At 41.3% G+C, this 24,475-nt stretch overlaps 1 protein-coding gene across 2 annotated transcripts in view; it reads left to right on the top strand.

Moving 5' to 3' along the window:
* Positions 1-24,475, top strand: part of LOC139557226 (forkhead box protein J3-like) — an 84,076-nt gene that overhangs the window by 29,503 nt on the left and 30,098 nt on the right. Inside the window, exons 1-4 of one of the 2 annotated variants that reach the window (XM_071371746.1) lie at positions 3,050-3,138; positions 3,240-3,357; positions 3,726-4,172; positions 16,764-16,838. In XM_071371746.1, the coding sequence (XP_071227847.1) occupies positions 3,822-4,172; positions 16,764-16,838 (426 nt within the window). In that variant the 5' untranslated portion in view covers positions 3,050-3,138; positions 3,240-3,357; positions 3,726-3,821. Of the gene's footprint in view, positions 1-3,049; positions 3,139-3,239; positions 3,358-3,725; positions 4,173-16,763; positions 16,839-24,475 lie in introns of those variants that run through there. The other variant, XM_071371745.1, reaches the window with a different exon arrangement.

The following is a 24,475-nucleotide window of genomic DNA, read 5'->3' as shown; positions in this document are numbered from 1 at the left end:
TAACAAAATAGATGTCATCATGAGGAGGAAAATTATGTGGATATATTGAAGCAACATCTCAAGACATCAGTAAGTTAAAGCTTGGTCACAATTGTTTGTTCCAAATGGACAATGACCCCAAGCAAACTTCCAATGTTGTGGCAGTATGGCTTAAGGACAATAAAGTCAAGGTATTGGAGTGGCCATCACAAAGCCCTGACCTCAATCCTATAGAAAATTTGTGGGCAGAACTGAAAAAGCGTGTGCGAGCAAGGAGGCCGACAAACCTGACTCAGTTACACCAGCTCTGTCAGGAGGAATGAGCCAAAATTCACCCAACTTATTGTGGGATGCTTGTGGAAGGCTACCCGAAACATTTGACCCAAGTTAAACAATTTAAAGGCAATGCTACCAAATACTAATTGAGTGTATGTAAACTTCTGACCCACTGGGAATGTGATGAAAGAAATAAAAGCTGAAATAAATCATTCTCTCTACTATTATTCAGACATTTCACATTCTTAAAATAAAGTGGTGATCCTAACTGACCTAATACAGGACATGTTTACTAGGATTAAATGTCAGGAATTGGGAAACATTTAAATTCAGTTTATTTGGCTAAGGTGTATGTAAACTTCCGACTTCAACTGTAAAGGCAATGGCTTCTAGACTGGCAATCATTTGTGTATCTTTTCAAATAATATATAGAAGCATGGGGTCTTTAGACGTGAGTCCTGTGATCATAGCCGTGTGAATTTATTTATTTTTTGCAGAGAATTTGTTGTCAAAGGGGGTGGCAAATCTCCTTTCTTTTTTGCCCGCGCTACAGTCGGCTATAACAGTCAGCTAATACAAGGCTAGTAAATGCCCAGTGCACTACTTTTTTGAGAACATGTCTCTTTAAAAACAATACAAATAATTTTTCAGATTTTGTTCAGATTTTTCAGGGGGTGCTGCAGCACCCTCAGCACCCCTACTTCCCATCGGCTATGCTTGTGGTTGTATTGGTGTTGTTGCTGTCTCCACACTACTATGCATTTGAAAGGTTCCTTACTCACAGCCCAGCTGCAAGGAGAACGAGATAATCCCTCTGATGTGAAATTCATTGGTTGTTATTCAATATTTGACATGAAATATCAATGTGTTTTATTAGATGTTTGTTTACATTTTAGTCATTTTAGCAGACGCTCATATCCAGAGGGACGTACAGGCGCAATTAGGGTTAAGTGCCTTGCTCAAGGGGACATGGACAGATTTTTCATGTAGTCGGCTCAGGGATTCAAACCAGCGCCCTTTCGGTTACTGGCACAGTGCTCTTAACCGCTTGTCTACCTACCTGATTGCCCCTTTAATGAATCCATTTGCAGACTTGGCACAAGCCCCTTCTATCCAAGGTATCAGGGTTCCCACAAGTCTTCCTGTTTTTGCCTGTAATTACTATGTGTCAAGTAACTCTCATGACAGGCAATTCTTCTATGGATGGCTGTGGTACAAGTTGTGGTTACATTCAGATATTTGATTTTGGAGCTTGCTTCATCATGGCTGAGCCGTGGTTACAGAAGCTAAATACCTCAGTGATGGTATTAACACACAACCACAAATCAGAGACAAGCTCTGAACCCTGTGTACCAATTGGGCCTGTGCTACGGAACTCAATGCTTCAAAATAGCTAGCCTATTTAACTGTTTTACTCTGGAAAGCTCAGTAAGGCGTGTCTCTGCAGACTTGAAGGAAAACAAATGAACTGTAACGGCACACTTGCTTCAGATACAATAGGCAGAGCGCTTCCAGGTATATGGGTTAGGGCAGTCACTGTGGGACTTGTTGACTGGGTAATCACTGTCTTTGTGTGTTCGGTCCCCTTTTTCCCAGAAGCAGTGTCATGCCCCCTCGCTGTTCTAGCGTATTACTCATCCTAGCGCCTCGCTATGCTAACGCTATGCCATCACAACAGTCAAGCCCACGCTCTAAACTGCAACAACAACAGCAGCAGCAGCAGCAACACAGCAGGTCGGGGCTTGTGGCAGCCTGATTTGCAGCTAAAGCCTACTCTTAATGAGGGGAAAAGAATAACTTGTGTTGTTTTTTTTCCCTTCCCCATCCCCCTGCAGCAAAAAGGTGGACTAATTAAGATCGCTTCCTGGGATTGGGGGTCTGGCTCTGCTTTCTCTCACAGTGCCACTGTCAAGGGCCTTCAGGAAGAGACGGGGGTGGCGGTACAAAAGCTCACCCAGCATTTTCCCAGCATGTTTGGCTAGATGAATATGCGTTAAACATTTTTGTTTTTTCAACTTGTAATTAAACTGGTTTGCGGGCAGAGTATTGTCTTCGTTTTCTTCTCTTGTATGTTGCTCTCGAGGGTGATCTGCAGAAACCGAGTTTTGTATTCCTGGTAGACCGCCTTAGAAGTTTCAGGAGATGATACTGTGTGTGTGTGTGTGTGTGTGTGTGTGTGTGTGTGTGTGTGTGTGTGTGTGTGTGTGTGTGTGTGTGTGTGTGTGTGTGATTGCGTGGGCTGGTGTGTTTGTCTCTGTTTAAGGACACTTGAAGGTTGTATGGGCTCAGATGTACAGGTATCCTTTGGAGGCTTAGCTCTACTACTGACCAGGTTTTAGCCTGGAAATTGTATTTTCAGGGTTCAAGCAGGACATTGGTCCACACTGAAATTACTCTATACTCTGAAATAGATATTTTAGATTTTATTAATATATGAAGTGTTATTTTATCATGTTATTTGTGTACAGCAACATTTAGCCCTGCTTGTGTTCTTCTACATACCTTTGCGGATTATGGTACTGTGTGGATCTGAGTCTTACAAAAATAGCTGAAAACAAATTAAAAGTAGAGCCTTCTCTTCTGAAGCACTGTGGTTGTTTGTGGCAGAAGCGCTACTACCTTCAGGTCTGAAACTGAGAGGTGGGCCTGGACTTGACAGCAGAGTGGGGCACGTCGACAGAGAACAGTGGAGATTCTGGGTTTTCGGGTTCCTCTGGGGAGTTGGAATTCCTCCCGTGCTGTTCCCCCATTTGGCAGGCAGTTGTGAAAAAAATTCCCAAGCTTTTAGTCACTACGCAGATCGAGTTGCCGTTTCTACTTTGTTGGAGGGAGAATGACAGAAGCAAGCCAGATAGACAGAACTCCGACAGTGTTGCTGTTGTGGTGGGTGGCTTTGCGATAAAGTCATTTTTTTTTGTCACTAATGAGTGTTGTCAGCCAGGACTTGACAAACTCCCCTTTTGTGTGTGCTTTCTGTGTTACAGCATTGGCGCCTCAATGAGGAGCGTATGAACATGCACCATAGAAGGACTACTCTACCTTTCGGTTCAATACATTCCACAGATGCTTGGGCCAGAGAAGAGATGTAAAGATACTAAAACAGTAAGAATTTGCTCAAATTAACTCAAATGACTTTGTTTGCTGATGCCTTTGTTTCTTTATTGTTAAATGTACAGCTTTGAGTGAAGTTGAAACTTAGAGGAAACAGTTTCTATGTAAAATATATGTTTGATATTGAGGGAGGCTATGACAGACACAGTATTTGCTGTGCTGAAATCTGGACCATTTCATGGAAAGAATCAAGAGCACCAAATCCCTCTCCTGACCATATCTGATCACGTACATACACTATCATCTCCTGACACTTCTATTCGTCCGTAGTCCAGTCAGCTGCAGTGCATACCGTTTCATATCTGTTCATTTCTTCCTAGTTTTTCTGTTGTTTAGCAAACACCCTACTTTTCTTCTAGAATTCAGCCGGTGCCGCTGTGCAACAGCAATCCAGTGAGCGAAAGGAGAGCATCTCCCCGCCCTGCCCCTGAGTCCCCCAACCCTTCACCACCATCATGACCTCTGAACTAGGGAGCAGCCTTACCTCCATGGACTGGCTTCCCCAGCTTACCATGCGGGCGGCCATCCAGAAATCCAACGCCGGGCACCAACACCACACTCACGGGTACCCCCACGGGCATCATGGCCACGGGCTGGGAAAGAAGAATGCCCAGCTGGACCAGGGAAACATGCTGGACCAGGAGGAGGTGGCCCAGCATAGGGATGGCAAACCACCCTACAGCTACGCCAGCCTTATCACCTTCGCCATTAACGGCTCGCCGCACAAGAGGATGACCCTCAGCGAGATCTACCAGTGGATCTGTGACAACTTCCCCTACTACCGGGAGGCTGGCAGCGGCTGGAAGGTAGGAGGTGGATATGGAAGAATGGCATTTGGTGTGTATTAACGGGATGGTTCACTTCAGATTCAGTTTATTCTAATGGAATTAGGTGGTGCTCATCTTTCCTATTAGTTTGGGATTGAGGTCTGCATATTTTTCTGACTGCATGATGTGGGGATCTATGTAACCCACTTTTGAGGGATACGAATGTCTGATAAACTTAGATTTTTGGTAAACTATCCCGTCAGGTACGTTTATACCTGTTGCAGTAACGGGTCTTGTTGTGAGGACAGGATTTTACAAGTTCAATTAGCAGACTTGGTCTGACATAGTCCACCGTTTATCACCTTCTAAATTCAATATAATGTATATTATAATCTGGATAGTTTGGGTCCTAGATGCTGAAAGGTGTGGAATATCAGACAATTTTACATGAGTATGACAAAAAAAAAATATTATACTGTTCTAATTACTTTGTTAACCAGTTTATAATAGCACCTCTGGGGGTTTCTGGTATATGACCAATATACAGTATCTCGGCTAAGGGCTGTATCCAGGCACTACGTGTTGCGTCGTGTGTAAGAACAGCCCTAGGCCATATACCATAAATCCTCAGGCCTTATTGCTTAAATAGAGATTTCAATGTGATAAAAAAAATACATTGAATAAGTCTGAACCAGTTTTGACATTTTTGTTTGAATGTTTGTTTCACATTTTAATTGCTGCGCTGGTCTTGACTTTTTCAACTTGTCTCGGATGTATGAGGAAATATTACTGGTGACGGTCAGTCATTGCGACAGTTGTCAGATCCAACAGCAGAATGTGGAAAAGCTTTGTAGAGGAGTACGGCAGTGAGTGACCGAGTGCATGTTCCATTCAGGTGGCATTAACAAATCTTTAATGGTGCAATCTGCGATTTGTACATGAATTAAAAATGTTTTTACTTTAAATGTATTATATATGGATTGCAGCTTTCATGTAAATGGCATTGTATGAATCTAGGCAATATGACATGACATGCTTCTTTTACTTGAGAGGTGAGTGGAATCATCTGGAATATTTTGGTTTAGTCTAGGGAATACCTCCCATTATTAATCACATGACAGAGGCTGTGCTTTTTCTGAGGAGGCTGCCTGGCTACAATGTCCCAAGTAGATGTGTCCCAAATGGCACCCTATTCCCTACAGGCCCTAGTCAGAAGTAGCACACCATATAGGGAATAGGATGCCATTTGGAACAAATCCACAACAATCTCCATTTAATCTCTTTTTTTCTCAGTGAGTGAAAATATCTTCCCTCTCCATGCTCCGTTCACAAACCTATGTTTATTCTCAGGATTTAATCTTCCTGAGCTAAATTGCATGCCAGCAGCTCAAAATGGTTTGTGATAAAAGTCTGTTTGTTTTGGTAGGGTTCCAAGCTTGTTGACATGGTCATGAGATATGTTCTGCAGATTTCTTCTTTCATTTGCTTACAGAAAACCAAGAGAAATAGATTTTCTGGACCTTTCAGGTATTGTGATTTGTTTTTTCTTGAATTGTCAATGGTTACTCTCTGTTCAGGCGGTTACGCCGTCATATGGGCAATATAACTCAGTCTTAAATAGGATAGGCATAATGCCCTCATTAATACGTGTGGTACTACAGATGTTTAAGATCTGTAAGCTTTCTCTGATGTGCTTATAAGTATTTATTTAAGTACCAAGAGTGGTATGTCTTCCACACAACAGTAATAAGTAGGGTTGACCCCAAATATTCTATTCTATTCCGATTCTATGAGAAATAACTGAGTTTTGGCGCAGATACAGTGACTAATGCTAGCTAACGTTAGCAACCAGCTACTTAGCTGACATTTGTGGGTTTGACGGATACCGTATTTATTTTTAAATGGCAAATCTGATTCAAACCTCACAATTGGGATACAGGGACATCCCTAGTATTAGGGACGTTAATACAGACATTAATACTAAACTGAATCTATTGATCAACGACTTGTATTTATATTATATTTTTTTAACTCTGCATTGTTGGGAAGTGTTCGTAAGCAAGCATTTCACAGTTGTCTCCACCCGTTGAATTTTGTGCATGCGACAAATACAATTAGATTTTCTTATTTAATTTTCGTTAGAAAAACACTTCTTCAGTACATTGGCCCTCTTGGGTATTATAATTGTCCTTGCATTGACAAGCTAGATGAATCACACGTGTACTTACATGTGTAAAAAGGCTACCCATATATCCACCATAAACGTAAGAACCATCCTGAGGATTTAGCCTTTAATTTCCTCAAGACCAAACTAGACATCCTAGGAATACTCCAGATGATGAGATGCACAGAATAATCTGGCACGAGGACTGTTAAGGACTAATAGGCCGACTGCATACATGGCTCAGCCTCAAGCTGTAAACATTTAATCCCGGATGTACCTGGCCAGTGCAGAGGTGTTGTGGTTGAAACGGTGATCTGCATCAAAGTGAACGTGAACGAATTCATTACAGTCAAGGTGATTACTGTCAGCTGCAAACAGTGGGAGACAGACATGGAGCCCAAGCAGTGTCTGGATTCCTTGATTTGGAGAATATACTGTTGATGCTCAAGTAAAATAGCTTGTACAACACGCACGCACACTCACACAGACACTTACGCGCACACACACAGTCCACACACACACACACACACACAGTCCACACACAGTCCACACACACACACACACAGTCCACACACACACACACACAGTCCACACACACACACACACAGTCCACACACAGTCCACACACACACACACACAGTCCACACACACACAGTCCACACACACACAGTCCACACACACACACACACACACACACACACACACACACACACACACACGTGAGTGTGTGAGTAAGAGAGACTCCCACTCAGGTAGGCATACGTGTGCAGTCTACAGATTACAGTAGGGCTGCTCAGCCAGAGGAGATGGGTAGTGGTGAGTTTACTACCCAGCACACGCACGCGTCTGCTCTGTATGATAATGTGGATGCACAGGCAGCAGAGAGGCCAGGTTGAAATCAGGCCAACGCTAACTCCTCTCCCATTTTGAACACAAGCGCATTAGCCACAGGATACACTGAGTGTAATCAGATAACTCGTCAAGGTCATAACACGTCCACATGGTATGAGGGAGCAGGACATGGGATGCATCCCAAATGGCACCCTATTCTCTTTATAGTGCACTACGTTTGACGGGGGCCCACGTAAACCTCTCACTCATTGGTCGATAACAGCATTTCTCATACACATAGGGCTCTGGTCAAAAGTGGTGTTCTACAAAAGGAAAAGGGCTCTATTTGGGACATGGACTCTGGTCAAAAGTAGTGCACTATAAAGGGAATAGGGTTCTAATTTGGAACAAGGGCCCTGTTCAACATTTGTGTGCTATATAAAGGCAATAGGGTGTTGTTTGGACTAGAGGTTGGCAGAGGTTGATTCCGGCAGGAATGGGAGAGAATTTCTAGTCAAGTTCGGAACAGGACAGGATTCCTTATTGATGTCACTTGTTAAATCCACTTCAATCAGTGTAGATGAAGGGGAGGAGACAGGTTAAATAAGTATTTTTAAGTCTTGAGACAATTGAGACATGGATTGTGTATGTGTGCCATTCAGAGGGTGAATGGGCAAGACAAAAAGATTTAAGTGCCTTTAAACAGGGTATGGTAGTAGGTGCCAGGTGCACCGCTTTGAGTGTGTCAAGAACTGCAACGCTGCTGGGTTTTTCACGCTCAACAGTTTCCTGTGTGTATGAAGAATGGTCCGCCACCCAAAGGACATCCAGCCAACGGCAGGCCAGTGTTCGAAAACGGGTCATTGATGAAAGAGGACAAAGGAGGCTGACACAAATTGTGCAGAGCAAGTTAGTCAACTGACATTTCAGTAGAATATTGCTGTCCAAAGACCCATAAAAGAATGCACAACTCGTTGTACCTTGACACGAATGGGTTATGGCAACCAACTTAAGTTCTACTTCTTTCAGCAAAAAACAAGAAACTGTAGTTGCAGTGGGCTAAGGAATGAAAATACTGGACACTGGAGAATTGGAAAAACATTGCCTGGTCTGACGAATTGAGGCAGTTCTGAGGGCAAAAGGGGTGTAGCTCAATATTAGGAAGGTGTTCCTAATGTTTGGTAAACTCAGTGTAATTTAGTTAAGAAAAAAGAATTAGAAGAAAATAAATGCTAATTTCCCCCTTCCGTCAACTCACTCTCATGCCTCGCTCCAGTTGTAGCCAGCCACTACTTTAACTTATATGCACGCGGAGACCCACCATTACACATGCCCATATCCATGAGTTCATCCAACTCTGGGTAAGAGGAAGGGCTGCCTTCATTGCCCAAATCTCGTACTGTGGTTGTTATTAGCTGTGTGTGCAGGCAATGGTCTCGTGAGCGCTGAGCAGCAGCCAAACGAAGCAGTTGCTATGGCTACTCACAACCCAAGCGGGAGACAGACGATTTCCACTAGATGGCACAGCCACGAAGTCTAAATTGCCTGTATTGTAAAAATGCATGAACACTAAAATGACATTTTAAGTTAGGGTTAGGCAGTGTGATTAAGGTTAGGTGGGGTTTATGACTTTGACTGTGGTAACTAGTGATGACCGGGACAAACAAACAGCAGTTAATGGAGGAAGTTATTTCTGATTTCCGCTTGTAAAAATGGGCACCGAGGGATTTTTATCAGGATGGGACAGGAACATTTCCAGGGTTATAGAACTGTTGATCTGGGATCAGGACTGTACGGGGATTTGTTCTTTTCTTTACAGGACAAGTCGGGACAGGAATACATTTTCACTCCTGTGTCAACCTCTAATTTGACATCCCAACTGCTATTCTGATACCAGCTGTTATGGAAAGAGGTGCTCTGCTTTATAAGCAGTAGGCCTAATATAAATGTGTGTTTTATGTCACATTGAGCTATGATATAATGTGTTTTACATGCATACCTACATATGTACTGTGTTTTATAGAGCTTTTATAAACTTCTGGAACTGTGGTTTTGATTCATAAACTGTTGTCTTTTCTCTATGAAACCTTTTGTGAAGTGCACATATGCTCATCAGTTGAAAAGCATATGATCAGTGTTGCATCCCGGTAAAAAAACGAGAAATCGTATTTGACTATGCAATGTTTCAATCAGTGTTCTTTTTTTTTTTGCTATTTTTTTTTGCTATTCAGTTGTCATTAGGTGGCATCATATGAACTGGACTTGTAGCTCCCGTGCAGAATGCCTCATATTCCTTCTAGATAACATATTGGGGTGCAGTCTTCGCCGCCCGATTTCTCTCGTGTTTTTTCTCTCAGCCCCGTCCTCCTTTAGATTCCATAGTGCCTGGCTCTACTTTCTCATGCCCTGTTCTCTGCCCTTGCAGCCTTTTCACATCGCTGTGTCCTTCCACCCCACACGGCCTAGGCCCTCTTCACGAGAACACGTAATCAGTGCCAGTGGAATTCACCACAGGCATTTCCTCTCGTCTCACTAGTCAATATTAGTGTTTCTCTTACCATTATTATCATCAGCGGGCATGAAAGCCTGCTGAAGGGACTAGGCTGAAAATGAATATGCATCAAATACTAACCTTAAGTTGGAATTGAAACTGTAACAACACAAGTTTGCCTATCCTTATGTAAATCTAGATGTAATGCTGCTGTGCCTGCCCTTGTGGTCCTGCTACCAGTCTTGCTGCCTGCCCTTACAGCCAGATAATTGGCTCTGAATTAGCGCCCCTAATGTGACGGTGCAAAAGGCTGCTCTGATGGCCTTTGGCCTTTCAATGGACGCCACGTGTCACACCCAATGATATAAAATTAGCAAGGGTCATGGATTTTTTTCTGGATTTTATTTTCAACAGTTGGTTTTAGAATAATGGGGATGAATGCATCAGTGATTTTTGCGCTCATGGGACTACTTTTTGGGTCTGGGGGCAAAGGACAGTACAGTAAAAACGTCGTCTTTGATTGATCCTTTGTGTGTGTGTGCGTGCGACGGAGTGTCTAAAATGCATATTTTGTCATATATATATATATATATATATATATATATAGTCTATATGGATATTTTATTGTGTTTTTCTCTTTCGTCTTGTTTACTCTCTGTTGCCTGGCAACGCAGACATAGCTGTAGCCTCTTGCATGCATCCCCTGTTAACATGTTACGCATGTCCTGTCTGCCAGCCAGATGTGTGTGTGTGTGTGTGTCTCCACGCACCTGTTCCTTAGGCTCCACTGTCAACCTTTCTTGGCTATTACAGACTACTACGCATGGTCTCCTGTATAGTAGAAACATTTGCACACATTATTAAAACTTAGATAAGATTTTTATTTTAAAGATGATTTTTTATTGTGGATGAGGATGAATTTGTGGTGGCTCCTGATTTACATATGTTACGTTTATGTGCTTGACAGATATGCGGCACAACGTATTATCATTGCGGCTGTTATGACCACCGTAACTCTTGTTGAACAGCGGCCTTAAAAGCACTGTTTGTTAAATCTGCCCCTCTATGTGCCCAGATTTCATTTGCAAATATTTCATACTAATCAGTATTATCAGTCTGTATTTATGTTGTAATTAAAAGTGTGAGGTATTTCCCTGGTTCTATTCACAGGAGGATAGGCATACGTCCAATGTCATATTTCCTTCATTATTCACCTAGGGTTGTTATTCTCTGATATGTCTAATAATAGGGGTGGTGTTGATTTCAAAAGGGGCTGGAATGCAACAATTACAAGGCTGCATCTGGGATTTGGCATAGTTGATAGAGTATACAGTATGTCATACCTGTGCAATGTTAACGACCCTCTGCATTGCAAGGTGAATAAGGGTTTTTAATGTAATTATATTGCATTAAATTGAATATTATTCCGATGACAGTGGCATCAGTAAGTTGGGTCTTCATTTTGTTAGGAGGTAGGGAGGATATGTTTGTCTGGATGTGACATTAGGGTGTTGAAATACTTGATGCAGCACAGAGGAGTTTAGGCAGTAGGATCTGATTCATTAAAACATGTATGTACAACCACTGATAGGTGAGACGACTTGCTTAACAAATCACCACTGGATTGATGCAAACTATAATGATATCATTCTGCCAGGTATGTCACGCCCTGACCTTAGTTATCTTTGTTTTCTTTATTATTTTGGTTAGGTCAGGGTGTGACGAGGGTGGTATGTGTGTTTTTGTCTTTTCTAGGGGGTTTTGTATATCTATGGGGTTTTGGTATTGTCTAGGTATATGTAGGTCTATGGTGGCCTGAATTGGTTCCCAATCAGAGACAGCTGTTTATCGTTGTCTCTGATTGGGGATCCTATTTAGGTTGCCATTTTCCATTTTGGTTTTGTGGGTTATTGTCTATGTGATGTTGCTTTCAGCACTCGTGTCTTATAGCGTTCACGGTTATTTTGTATAGTTTGTTCAGTGTTCTTCGTTATTAGAAGGAAGATGTATTATCATCACGCTGCGCCTTGGTCTCCTCACTACGACGAACGTGACAAGGTAGGGATAGACTACTTTTGTAGTTAACATTTAATTGAGGGGTTTTTGTGAAAGCCTTTCCATCTACCAGAAAACGGTTGTCATTCGCATCATTGCTAACGACTACACAAAGTGGTAGACAAACGCTGCGTCATTGCCTCTTGAGAAAGTTGAAGGAAAATACGAATCACTTAAGCATTTTGTCTTATCATGTCTTAAGAAAATGTTATACATGTTCTAATAAGTTCACTGTCCTTAACGTCTTTGTATTTTCTTTAAAGAACAAAAAAAGTTATATTTTTGGGTCGGCTAAAACTATGATTTGGTCAAACAGTAAATTCCTGCACTCAAACTAGTGTCTGCGCTGCCCCTGTACCTGTTTCGCTGCCCCTGTACCTGTTTCGAGCTTTGAAAAGTGCTAGATACTGGCTCTTCCAACTGGGCGCTCCGAGTGGATAGGGAAAATATGTGTTCTGATTGGCAGCATTTCAAAATGCAGTAGCAGGAAAACTGTTCTTACAGTTAAAGAGCGGCAGGCCTCAGCTTTCTGTACGTACTCAGTAAATCAAGTATAGTTGAAACCAGTGTTTTAAAAAAAAAAAAAAAAAAATGGGTTAAATTGACTCAACTCCCAGTAATCTTAACGCTCGAGAGTGATATGCTCCCTCAAGTTAGTGTTGATAACTGGAGTTCATTGGGAAGGAGGACTTTTAACTCCATTAAAAGTAACCAGGGAGTTAAATCTATGGAGTTATCCACAGATGTGGGAGGAGCTTCATTATTATATTTCCCAGCATGCTCCGTTGGAGGCAGATTTTTATTGTTTGTTTCAATGTCTGTGTTTTTGCATTTACATTGATTGGTTTTGATCTAATGCTACACAAAAATAAGAAACATATATTTTTCTAAACTAATCCAGTCTGTAAATAGTTGGATTTATAGTGACCATTAGTGAGAGAGTAGTTCCAGTTTACATGATGTAGGTAGTCTTCATGTACTGTTTCCCTACTCTTACACGCATTCTAAATGGAAGTTGTGAGCAATAATTTAAAAGTGCTAGATATTTTCCTAAAATTGCACGGGAGTGGATTAAAAACGACATTGAAAAGTGTAGAAAGGCAATTTGAGTTAAATTTAAGCAACTCTCTGAGAGTTGGATATTTACTCCATTTAGTGTCGTTTTAACTCCAAAAATATCAACACCATGACCAGAGTAGTTTTAACACAAAATGGGGGTGGGACCATATAAAACCTAAAATAGTGTTACATTTGACTTCGTAGGAGTTGAATTAACTCTTGCGATTTTACAGCACATTTAAAATAAAATCTCAACTCTCAATTTTGAGCGTTCTACCAGTTTTACAACCAGTCATTTGTATGGCTTTGAGATACGAAGCACGAGACTGCCATTGGCAGTGATTTCATAGGGCTACTTAGTCATCATTGGGTAGTGGCAAAGGTTTTTTAGGACAATCAATTCCACTGCTAACTAGCAGTATATTATATTTAGGGATTTAGCTAAAGAGTTTTGAGTTTGCACTTTGTCAGATGGTGAATTAGCCCGTTTGTGTTATTAGTACACACAAAAATATGTAAACAAATTAATCTGTATTGAACTAAAGGATTTTGGAGCCCTATTTTGATATAGCAATAACAGCCTGATTGTCAACCCAAAATGGATGACAATCACTGGTTTAGGTTACAAATATCTTGAATTATCCATTTCTGCTGCATATTATATGAAACAACTTATTTATTGAACCATACTATCTCAGTAGCACTGTGAATGAAGATGATTGCACATGTTTTCTATTGCGTGACGCCATGGCAAAATGTTGTGTGGCCAAATCATGGGCTGGTGCCACCAAATTAAAAGGTTAGTGGCACTAATGCCACCAGGGGAAAATGTTAGTCTGGAGCCCTACCCTAACCTTAATTAATTTCAACCCCTATACCTTACGTTAAGTTTCCGTTCTGCCGGTTGAATATACACCTCCTACTATTTTAGACTGTTGGGACACAGCCATGTGCTTTGGCAACACTTCGTGTCCCTGTCCCCATTCTCCACAGAGAAACCCGGTACTGACAAGACCAGTCACTTTGCTGCAGCACGGGGTCTGATATGCACTGGAAGGAGCCAGTCGCCATGGCCTACCACTGGCCCCTTTCCCTATTCAATTTCTACTATCTTGGAAAAACCAAAGTTGGGATCAATTCCCTACCAATCCAAGTCAGGTTAATCCAGCAGATACGTTCAGACTGAAAGATTTCCACTGAAAAACAGCACATGCTTTGCTGCACTATAGTGTCTGTTTGTCTGTATATAGATGTATGCAGCGTGCACACGGATCCTCGCCAGGTCCCCAGGGACACTGGCAGCTCAGTCTCCTGAAATCTCTTTGTGCCCATCACTCACACAGTGGGCTCCAGTTACAGCAGACTTCCCATTCTGCACTAAGAGGGTGGGGTGGTGCTCCATCAAATGGAATGATAATGTATTTGGTTGCATTTGAAGCAGTGAGTCGTATTCAACCCCCTCCTCATACAGGATGTGTCGATCACTGTCTCTGCTTAGACCTGTAGTTAAGGTGTCCCGGTGTTGTCTCTAGATCCCGTGAGATATTTAGATGTGACAATGCAACTCCCTATCCCCAGACTCCCTACCCTTCTCTCTTCCAACACTATCCTTATCTATCTCTCTGCCTGTGTCCTCACCCTCTCTCCTAACCATTTGTTTACCATCTCTCTCGCTCTCTCTCTTTGTTTCTCTCGCTCTGTTTCCCTCAATCTCACTCTGTTTCATTCTCTCTCTCGCCCTCGCCCTCTCTCTCGCCCTCGCTCTCACCCTCTCTCTCGCTCTCGCCCTCTCTTGCTCTCGCTCTCTGTGACAGTGTTACAGCGACCCCTGGGAGCCCCAGGACAAACATGCTGAAACTCCAGGAGAGTTAGTGGAACAACAAACACTCCTCAGTATTGCTTCTGACTAGGGCCGTCTGTGTGGGAGCCCAGTAGTTCCCTATACTGTACACACCCTATCACACCAGTCCCCTCTTTCTCAGCAGACCTCACCTTCTGACCTCAAGTCATTTCTGTTGCACCCATAGCTTTAACATTATCCACACATGTTACTCTGGCATATATCTACTTCAACAATAACCATTACTCTGTCCAATATCTTCCTCAACATTAACCACCATGACACTGACTATTTCAGTCGGACCTTTATCCCCTGTATTTGCTAGGCTACATCTCCCTGTAATCTCATTATCTCATCTAGACCCTTTATCTTCACCATAGCCAACACATCACACTCTCTGACCTATATATCCAGTGCGTTAAACGCTCTCCATCCCCAACAGCACTCTCACAGATTGCACTCTGAGCTAATATCTCCAGCACGGTTATGTCACCTTCTGGCCTATATCCTCTAGTGATCTGCACACATAACCTCTATCTCTCTAATTCTCTCTACCCCTCTCTTTTTCTATGCATTTCTGAAACCCTAGATTTTGGCTCATGTCATGCTTATTCAGCGTAAGCCTGTGCGATATTACACATCATAGATATTACTAAAGCAGAGCGCTTACTAATAATAGCCGCAATGATTATATAAAAAATGCCTGCATCCTTAAGGCAAAGTAAACCGTCTAATTTCAAATCCCCAAAATCGTCTAACAACAAGGAAGTAGGAAGTCAAATTTGACAACCTCCTTTTCACCGTATGCCGCCTTCCAATGAGATTAATTTAGCGCTGGGCAGCAGCAAAGCCCCAGCTGTGCCCAATAAGCTTGTTAATCATCCAACGCCATCAAACGAGTGGGCGGACGCGGGAGCGAATCACATTAGCGCCGTTCACGTCGCAACCACTCAGTGCATTATTGTCAATGCCATCGCATCGAGCTATGACAAATTCAGCCCATTCAGTGAGAAAGGCACTATCTCTCGCCGTGGTAACGGCTCTCCGTTGGTTTATGGCCCGATACAGCTGGCAGGGCTTACTATAGTAACTGGTAAAGAGTCGTCACTGTGGAGCGATGTTCTCAGTCTTCTACATCTGTCTTCTGGGGGACCAATGGTAGCACCACTGGGAGTACTAGACAAAGACGTGGTCTTTTGAGTTAAGAGGCCTGGTGGTTTTTATACAGGGATATCGGTCTGTGTGTGTGTGTGGCATCTGCCTGCAACTGGTCTGTGTTCTGTGTGTTTTTGGTTTATGGTTTGGCCTCTTTTTGAAAAAAACGGTGCAGCAGGATGCCATGGGCATAAATTAATTATTCATGTATTTGTCAGGTAATGACTCTTTGCATTAGCTTGCTGTATTCTCCTCCTCCATATTCTGACCATGGGCTATGAGCTCACAAGATAGATTGAAAAGTTGGAGAGAGGATGGAGAGGGTGAGGAGCAAATGAAGAGATCCTTTTGAAGAAAGGGATATTGAGAGAGGGATAGAGGGGGAAAGGGATAGAGAGAGAGGAGGACTCTCTTCTCCCCTCCCCAGTGGTATTAATTAGGAGCTCCAGATGAGTGGAGGAGCCCTGAGGGGGAACACGGTTCATGTCAGGCCAGGTGTACTGGAGCTTTACTGTATGGTAGAGGAGCTACAGTCAGACAGGCTGATAGAGGCTCTTATCTCCATGGATTTCCACTATACAATTACTTAGTGCTGCTAGACATGGAATTACTTTTGTTTAAGACTGCTAAATCACAAATGTCTCCATTGCATAATTAACCACCTAATACAGTTATGGATAGTTTTTTCCAGACCCAGATTAAGCCTAGTCTTAGACTAAAATGCCGTTTTAAATGGAGGCATACTCGGCAAACCGGCCATTCAACTTTTCTTGAACTGTAAAACAATAGAGCATGGTGAATTAATAGATGATGCAGGTACTGACTATCTTCTTCTTACTAACAGGTGCCTGGGAGGGTGTGGTTGTCTGGTAGTTTGCGCAAAAGTATAATATTTAATCTTACTCATGCAGACCAAGTGAAAAGCTACTTGTCCTCTACTTTTTATGTTTTGTAAATGTATATTATTTTCTATGCTGTCATGATTGTGTTAATGACAACATGTCTATCTCCCCTCTTCTCTCTCTTTTCTCCCAGAACTCAATACGGCATAATCTGTCCCTGAACAAGTGTTTTCTCAAAGTGCCTCGCTCTAAAGACGACCCTGGGAAAGTAAGTATTTCCTGACCATTATAGTCTATGAGAACATATTTAACACAAGAACCGCTTGGCCTTGAGGGACCCCCCTTCAAGCTAAAGAGCAGTCATTCTGACAGTGTAATTAATACATTCCATATATGCTACGCAAAAAATGATTGGTTGGGTTGATGAAGGTAACATTAGCATAACACAATAGAATTTTCATTCGTTTATGTAAAAAAAATATTATAATAATTCAAGTGTTGAATTTTATTTGTGGAGTACCTTTGTTACAACTATGACACAGAAAGCATATGTGTAGGAATGCGGGAACAGCTTATTTTTATAAAGATAAAATAAAAATAAAACTAACCACCAAGACACGCGGTCAAATGATAACTCCAGTAGCCTAAAAATCAAGCGCCAAGTGTGCTTGTTAAACAGTGAAAATCAGCACACTATCAATAATGGTGGCATAATGAACATACAATAAGTGTAGATATGACAGCATTCAAAAATAGTCCATTATTGTCAGCTCGTTCGTACATGGTGTGCATCTTCACGTAATGGCATCAGTTGGAGCATGTCCATGTCACATAATGAAAGCTGGTGAGTACCTCGCTGATGTTGTTTTTTGCTTTGGGTCTGCTCTCTGTGATAGGATTTTGTGCTGATAATCGGCCGCAGCATTGTCACCGGCTTGTTCTATCTAAACAGTGCCATGCCTTCCTCGCCCCCGTCGCACTGTTTCATTTGGTGGTGGCGCTGGCACCTGCACAGTGTGCACCGTTCTGACTTTGTAGCGCTAAGGTCTCGGGTGTGTACAGTGCCTTCAGAAAGTATTCTTACCTCATTTGCACACACTGTATATAGATGTTTCTATTGTGTTATTGACTGTACGTTTGTTTATTCCATGTGTAACTCTGTGTTTGTCGCACTGCTTTTACTTTATATTGGCCAGGTCGCAGCTGTAAATGAGAACTTGTTCTCAACTGGCCTACCTGGTTAAATAAAGGTGAAATAAATTAAAAAACATTCATTCCCCTTGACTTATTCCACATTTTGTTTCATTAGTCTGAATTCAAAATGGATTATAATAAATGTTTTTGCTCACCCATCTACACATAATGACAAAGTGAAAACAGGTTTTTAGAATTTTGGCGTATTTATTGAAATTACATAAAGAAATATCACATTTACATAAGTATTCACACCCCTTTGCTATGACACTACAAATTGAGCTCAGGTGCATCCAATTTCCTTTGATTATCCTTGAGATGTCACGACAACTTCATTGGAGTCCACTTGTGTCCAATTGTTTGGACATGATTTAGAAAGATACACCTTTCCATATAATGTCCCACAGTTGACAGTGCATGTCAGAGCAGAAACTATACCATGAAGTCCAAGGAACTGTCCGTAGATCTCTGATATAATTGTGATGAGGCATATATCTGGGAAAGGGTATAAAACAAATTTTAGAGTGTTGAAAGTTTCCAAGAGCACAGTAAGTAATTGCCATCATTGGGAAATAAGAAAAAAAATTGAACTACCCAGACTCTGCCTAGAGCTGGCCGTCCGACTAAACTGAGCAGCCAGGCAAGAAGGACCTTGGTCAGGGAGGTGACCAAGACCTCAATGACCACACTGACAGAACTACATAGATCCTTGGCTGAGATGGAAGAACCTGCCAGAAGGACAACAGTCTCTACAGCACTTCACCAATCTGGGCTTTATGGGAGAGTGGCCAGACGGAAGCCACTCCTGAGAAAAGGCACATGACAGCATGGCTGGAGTTTACAAAGTCATGTGAAAGACTCTCAAACCATAAGGCAAAAGATTTTGTGGTCTGATGAGAAAAATATAACTCGGTCTGAATTGGGGCGGCAGCGTAGCCTAGTGGTTAGAATGTTGGACTAGTAACCGAAAGGTTGCAAGATCAAATCCCCGAGCTGACAAGGTACATATCTGTCGTTCTGCCCTCTGCAGTTAACCCACTGTTCCTAGGCTGTCACTGAAAATGTTGCCTAGTTAAATAAAGGTAAAAAATAAATAAAATGCGAAGTGTTATGTCTGTAGAAAACCAGGCACAGCTCATCACCCTATTGTGAAGCATGTGGCAGCATCATGCTATGGGGATGCTTTTCAGTGGCAGGGACTGGGAGACTGGTAAGGTTAGGAGACAAATTTGATGAGAACCTATTTCAGAGTGCAAACGAGCTTAGACTGGTGCAAAGACTTACTTTCCAACAGAACACTGTAATGCTGGAAAGCTTTATAACAAGAATGTGAGTGGCCTAGACAAAGCCCAGACTTGAAACCCATTGAAAATCTGTGGAAAGACTTGAATATTGCTGTTCACTGCCTCTCCCCATCTAACTTTACAGAGCTTGAGAAAATCTGCAAGGAAGAATGGGAGAACATTTTCAAATCCAGATGTGCAAAGCTGATACAGTACAGACATACCCAAGAAGACTCAAAGCTGTAATCGCTGCCAAAGGTGCTTCTACAAAGTATTGACTCAGGGGTGTGAATACATTTGCCAACATTTCTAAAAACATGGTTTCACTTTGTCATTATGGGGTATTTAACAGTGGTGTAAAGTACTTAAGTAAAAATACTTTAAAGTACTACTTAAGTAGTTATTTGGGGTATCTGTACTTTACTATTCATATTTTTGACAGCTTTTACTTCACTACATTCCTAAAGAAAATAATGTCGTTTTTACTCCATACGTTTTCCCTGACACCCAAAAGTACTCGTTACATTTTGAATGCTTAGCAGAACAGAGCATGGTCCAATTCAAGCACTTATCAAGAAGATATCCCTGGTCATCCCTATTGCCTCTGATCTGGCGGACTCACGAAACACAAATGCTTCGTTTGTAAATGATGTTGGTGTGCACCTGGCTATCTGTAAATAAAAATACATTTAAAAAAAGTGTCTGCTTAATATTATAAATTATTCATACTTTTACTTTTGATACTTAAGTATATTTAAAACCAAATACTTTCAGACTTTTACTCAAGTACTATTTTACTGGGTGACTTTTACTTGAGTAATTTTCTATTAAGGTATCTTTACTTTTACTCAAGTATGGGTACTTTTTCCACCACTGGTATTTAATCCATTTTGAATTCAGGCTGTAACACAACAATGTGGAATAAATCAAGGGGTATGAATACTTTCTGAAGGCACTGTAGATTCAGGCTGAGGCTCAGAATCAGAAGAATAATTATCATAGATGTCATGATTAATTTCTTCCTGACCATTTGAATTGTTTTCATTCAGATTTTGTAGCATTGCTAACACAGCATGTGCATCCAATCATCTTGATCTTCTTGCCATTGTAAATTACGCACGTTCTCACTGTGTACTCCGAGATGGGCAGAGTAGACAGACAGGCCTGCTTGGATTCGGTCGACTGATATAGGGTTTACCATTTTGAGATTATAATTAGAATAGATCAATACAATATAATGGGTCACCCTGTTCTTCATTCACAATTGGTGATTACCCAATTATGCATCGTTCGCCTCCCCTCGCTCATCAACTCACCCACTTTCCCCCTTTTTCCCCCTCTTCCTCCCCCATCATACTTTCCTTAATTTATTTCATCTGTTATATGTGTGAAATTAGTTTTGGTATAGTTTAGGTTCAGTTGAGGCAATTATCGGGGTGATTATCAAATGTGCACGGCACCTTTGGGGTGATTATCAACTGGGCATGGCACCGGGGCAACCGTGGAAAACCATTCAAAAATGACATGCCCTCCTAAAACTCATTAAAACACTGTCAAGGACAGAGTGGGGCATGACTTAAAATGTGCAGAGTAATATTATTATTTTTAAATTCATGAGCTGTCCAAATGACTGTTTTTCATGGTTCCAATTTTAACTTTGAATAGCCACCTGTTTTGGTATGAGAAAGCAGAGTCTGTGTTTCAGTGTGTTTCATATCAAATTGCCCACCAATGAGGTTGAAAATTGTTGATTAGACTTAATGTAAAAACACAAACAATTGATGAAACCATTTTTTATGTGAACATATGTTTGTAATATGATTAAGTGTACTGTATCTGTGTCGAGTGAATGTAATAATATTGCAAAAAAAAATGTACCTCCGACTTAACCCCAAATCCCACGTGGTCAATTGCTGATTTATTGATTATGCCTAAAGTCTTGGTCATCTGGTTGGTTGAAGGTGGTGCAATTGCTGACACATTTTGCATAATGCCCCTCATTAAACATATAGGCAAAAATTGTTTCAATGAATGCATGGCCAGACTGAATCAGTGAAGTGTAACAATGGTGAAACAAAAATGATATGTTCAATCTGGATTCCAGGCTACCATTCTTTTTTGGTTTTACCAATATTGTTTTGACCCAAAGAGTGTTGAGCTCCGCCATAGGGATATGAACTGTTTGAAAAATGAATCAACTCAATAATTCAACTGGAATCCTTGGTCGAGGCCTGTAGTTTGACACAAAAAGAGAGGTTCTCACCTGATTTAGCTCTACTTGGACCTGGCCAGAGCCTAAACTCGGGGGAGAACCACTGTGTAAAACAAGGGTAGTAATACATCTCTCTTGTTACTGTGATTGGCCACCTTAGAGACATAAATATAGCTAAATCATGTATGTACTCACATTATCAACTTGTTTTGGGTTATGATACTGAGAGCAGATGATCCATGTGTGTGTTCCTATTAGGGCTGTCAGAGTTAATCAGTTAATTCAACTTTTTGTAATTTTAGTGCACCAATTTTTTTTATTCTCAAAGTGTTCAAAACACACTGAAAACATAAAAAATACATTATCTATACAGCTAAAAACAACAAAGCGATGTCAAAATAAGTTGTCATTGAAGTTAGAGTGCCAGATTTTGCATAAGTGATAACTTATAAATCCCGCATGAGCTCAGTTCAACCCCATCAAAACCCAAAATATAAGTTTGTTTTACTCCAAACTTTGTAAACCATGTAAATGTAAACAAACACTCTATAGCCTCAAAACATGGTTAAAATTATAATTTTGATTAAAAAATTTACAGTATGGTCAGTCTCTGCATCCGTAGCTCTGTGTATGAATTTGAGAATGATTACATTTCTCCAGGCCCATCTCAGCTTGTTAACAAAACAGAGGCGGGTTGCCTGCTTTGTTATTGTTTCAATTAAGGACTCTAGCTTTAATTGTAAATCATGCCATTGTTGATGAGATGCTTTTTTCAATAAAGCTTTAATTGAAAATAATGCCATTGTTGATTAGATGCTTTTGTAATTAATTAGGCTATTTTCACTTGAACCATATGGTTTATCCACTAGACTAGAAACTATTGTAGTGTAATATAGAACATCACCATCAACTGGATGTCACAATTTTGTTTGGTGGAAATTATCTAACCATTATGTAGGTTGGTGGAAATCCCCATCAACTGAGGATGAGGGGTCTCCATTATGTAGATGTGTAAAAAATTATGTTGAATACTGTAATAGTAACCTACATTTATCAATCTGACTCCATTGCTATGTGAATGCTATAGGCCCATAATCGTATCCAGTGCGTATAGCCAAGGTTGTGAGCCTTGCATCACCCCTCGGAATACTATGAGATGCACATGTCTAGGTTTACCGTTATGCAAGTATTAAGAGGCTAAGGAACAAGGAGATAATATCTTGCAATCATTGTCTTAGCATTTAATTATTGAGTTAACCGTAGCTCAGATATGCACAGAGAGACTGAGTATACAGTGCATTCGGAAACTATTCAGACCCCTTTCCACATTTTGTTACGTTACAGCCTTATTCTAAAAGGGATAAGAAAATGTTTTATCATCAATCTAGACACAAATCTACATGACAAAGCAAAAACAGGTGTTGTATACATTTTTACAAAAGTATAAAATAAAAAAAATGGATTTACATAAGTATTCAGACCTTTTACTCAATATTTTGTTGAAGCACCTTTGGCAGCGATTCTTCTTGTGTATGACACTACAAGCTTGGCACACCTGTATTTGGGGAGTTTTTCCCATTCTCTGCAGATTCTCTCAAGATCTGTCAGGTTGGATGGGGAGTGTTGCCGCACAGCTATTTTCAGGTCTCTCCAGAGATGTTCGATCGAATTCAAGTCCGGGCTCTGGCTGGGCCACTCAAGGACATTGAGACTTGTCCCGAAGCCACTCCTGCGTTGTCTTGGCTGTGTGCTTAGGGTTGTTGACCTGTTGGAAGGTGAACCTTCGCCGTAGTCTGAAGTCCTGAGTGCTCTGGAGCAGGTTTTCATCAAGGATCTCTGTACTTTCCTCCGTTCATCTCTCCCCTGATCCTGACTAGTCTCCCAGTCCCTGCCGCTGAAAAACATCTCCACAGCATGAAGCTGCCACCACCATGCTTCACCGTAGGGATGGTATGGCCAGGTGATGTGCAGTACCTGGTTTCCTCCAAACATGACGCTTGACATTCACTCCAAAGAGTTCAATCTTGGTTTCATCAGACCAGAGAATCTTGTTTCTCATGGTCTGAGAGTCCTTTAGGTGCCTTATGGCAAACTCCAAGCGGGCTGTCATGTGCCTTTTACTGAGGAGTGGCTTTCGTCTGGCCACTCTACCATAAAGGCCTGATTGATGGAGTGCTGCAGAGATGGTTGTCCTTCTGTAAGGTTCTCTCATCTCCCCAGAGGAACTGGAGCTCTGTCTCCCCCGATTGCTCAGTTTGGCCGGGGTGGCCAGCTCTAGGAAGGGTCTTGGCGATTCCAAACTTCTTCAATTTAAGAATGATGGAGGCCATTGTTCTTGGGGACCTTCAATGCTGCAGACATTTTTTGGATACTCTTCCGCAGATCTGTGCCTCGACACAATCCTGTCTCGGAGCTCTACGGACAATTCTTTCAACCTCAATGCTTGGTTTTTGCTCTGACATGCACTGTCAACTGTGGGACCTTATATAGACAGGTGTGTGCCTTTCCAAATAATTTCCAATCAATTGAATTTGCCACAGGTGGACTCTCAAGCATGATCACTGGAAACAGGATGCACCTGAGCTCAATTTCAAGTCTCATAGCAAAGGGTCTGAATACTTATGTAAATAAGGTATTTCTGTTTTTAAATTTTTATACATTTGCTAAAATGTTTTTTTTTAAACTGTTTTCGCTTTATCATTATGGGGTATAATGTGTAGATTGATGAGAGATTTTTTTAAATCCATTTTAGAATAAGGCTTTAACATAACAAAATGTGGAAAAAGTGAAGGTGTTGTGTTACAGCCTGAATTCAAAATGGATTAAATATTTTTTTAAATCTCACCCATCTACACACAATACCCCATATTGACAAAGTCAAAACATGTTTGTAGAATTTTCAGGTCTTGCCCTACATTTCCAAGCAGATTTAAGACAAAACTGTAACTCAGCCACTCAGGAACATTCACCGTCTTCTTGGTAAGCAATTCCAGTGTAGATTTGGCCTTGTGTTTTATTATTGTGCTGCTGAAAGGTGAATTCATCTCCCAGTGTTTGGTGGAATGCAGACTGAACCAGGTTTTCCTCTATGATTTTTTTCTGTGCTTAGCTTCATTCCGTTTCCTTTTTATTCTGAAAAACTCCCCAGTCCATAATGATTACAAGTATACCCATAACTTGACGAAGCCACCACTATGGAGAGTGGTACTCAGGATT

Source organism: Salvelinus alpinus, chromosome 28, assembly GCF_045679555.1.
Source record: "Salvelinus alpinus chromosome 28, SLU_Salpinus.1, whole genome shotgun sequence".
NCBI lineage: Eukaryota > Metazoa > Chordata > Actinopteri > Salmoniformes > Salmonidae > Salvelinus > Salvelinus alpinus.
The sequence above is the reverse complement of the archived record's forward strand: the minus strand, read 5'-3'. Positions and strand labels throughout refer to the sequence as shown.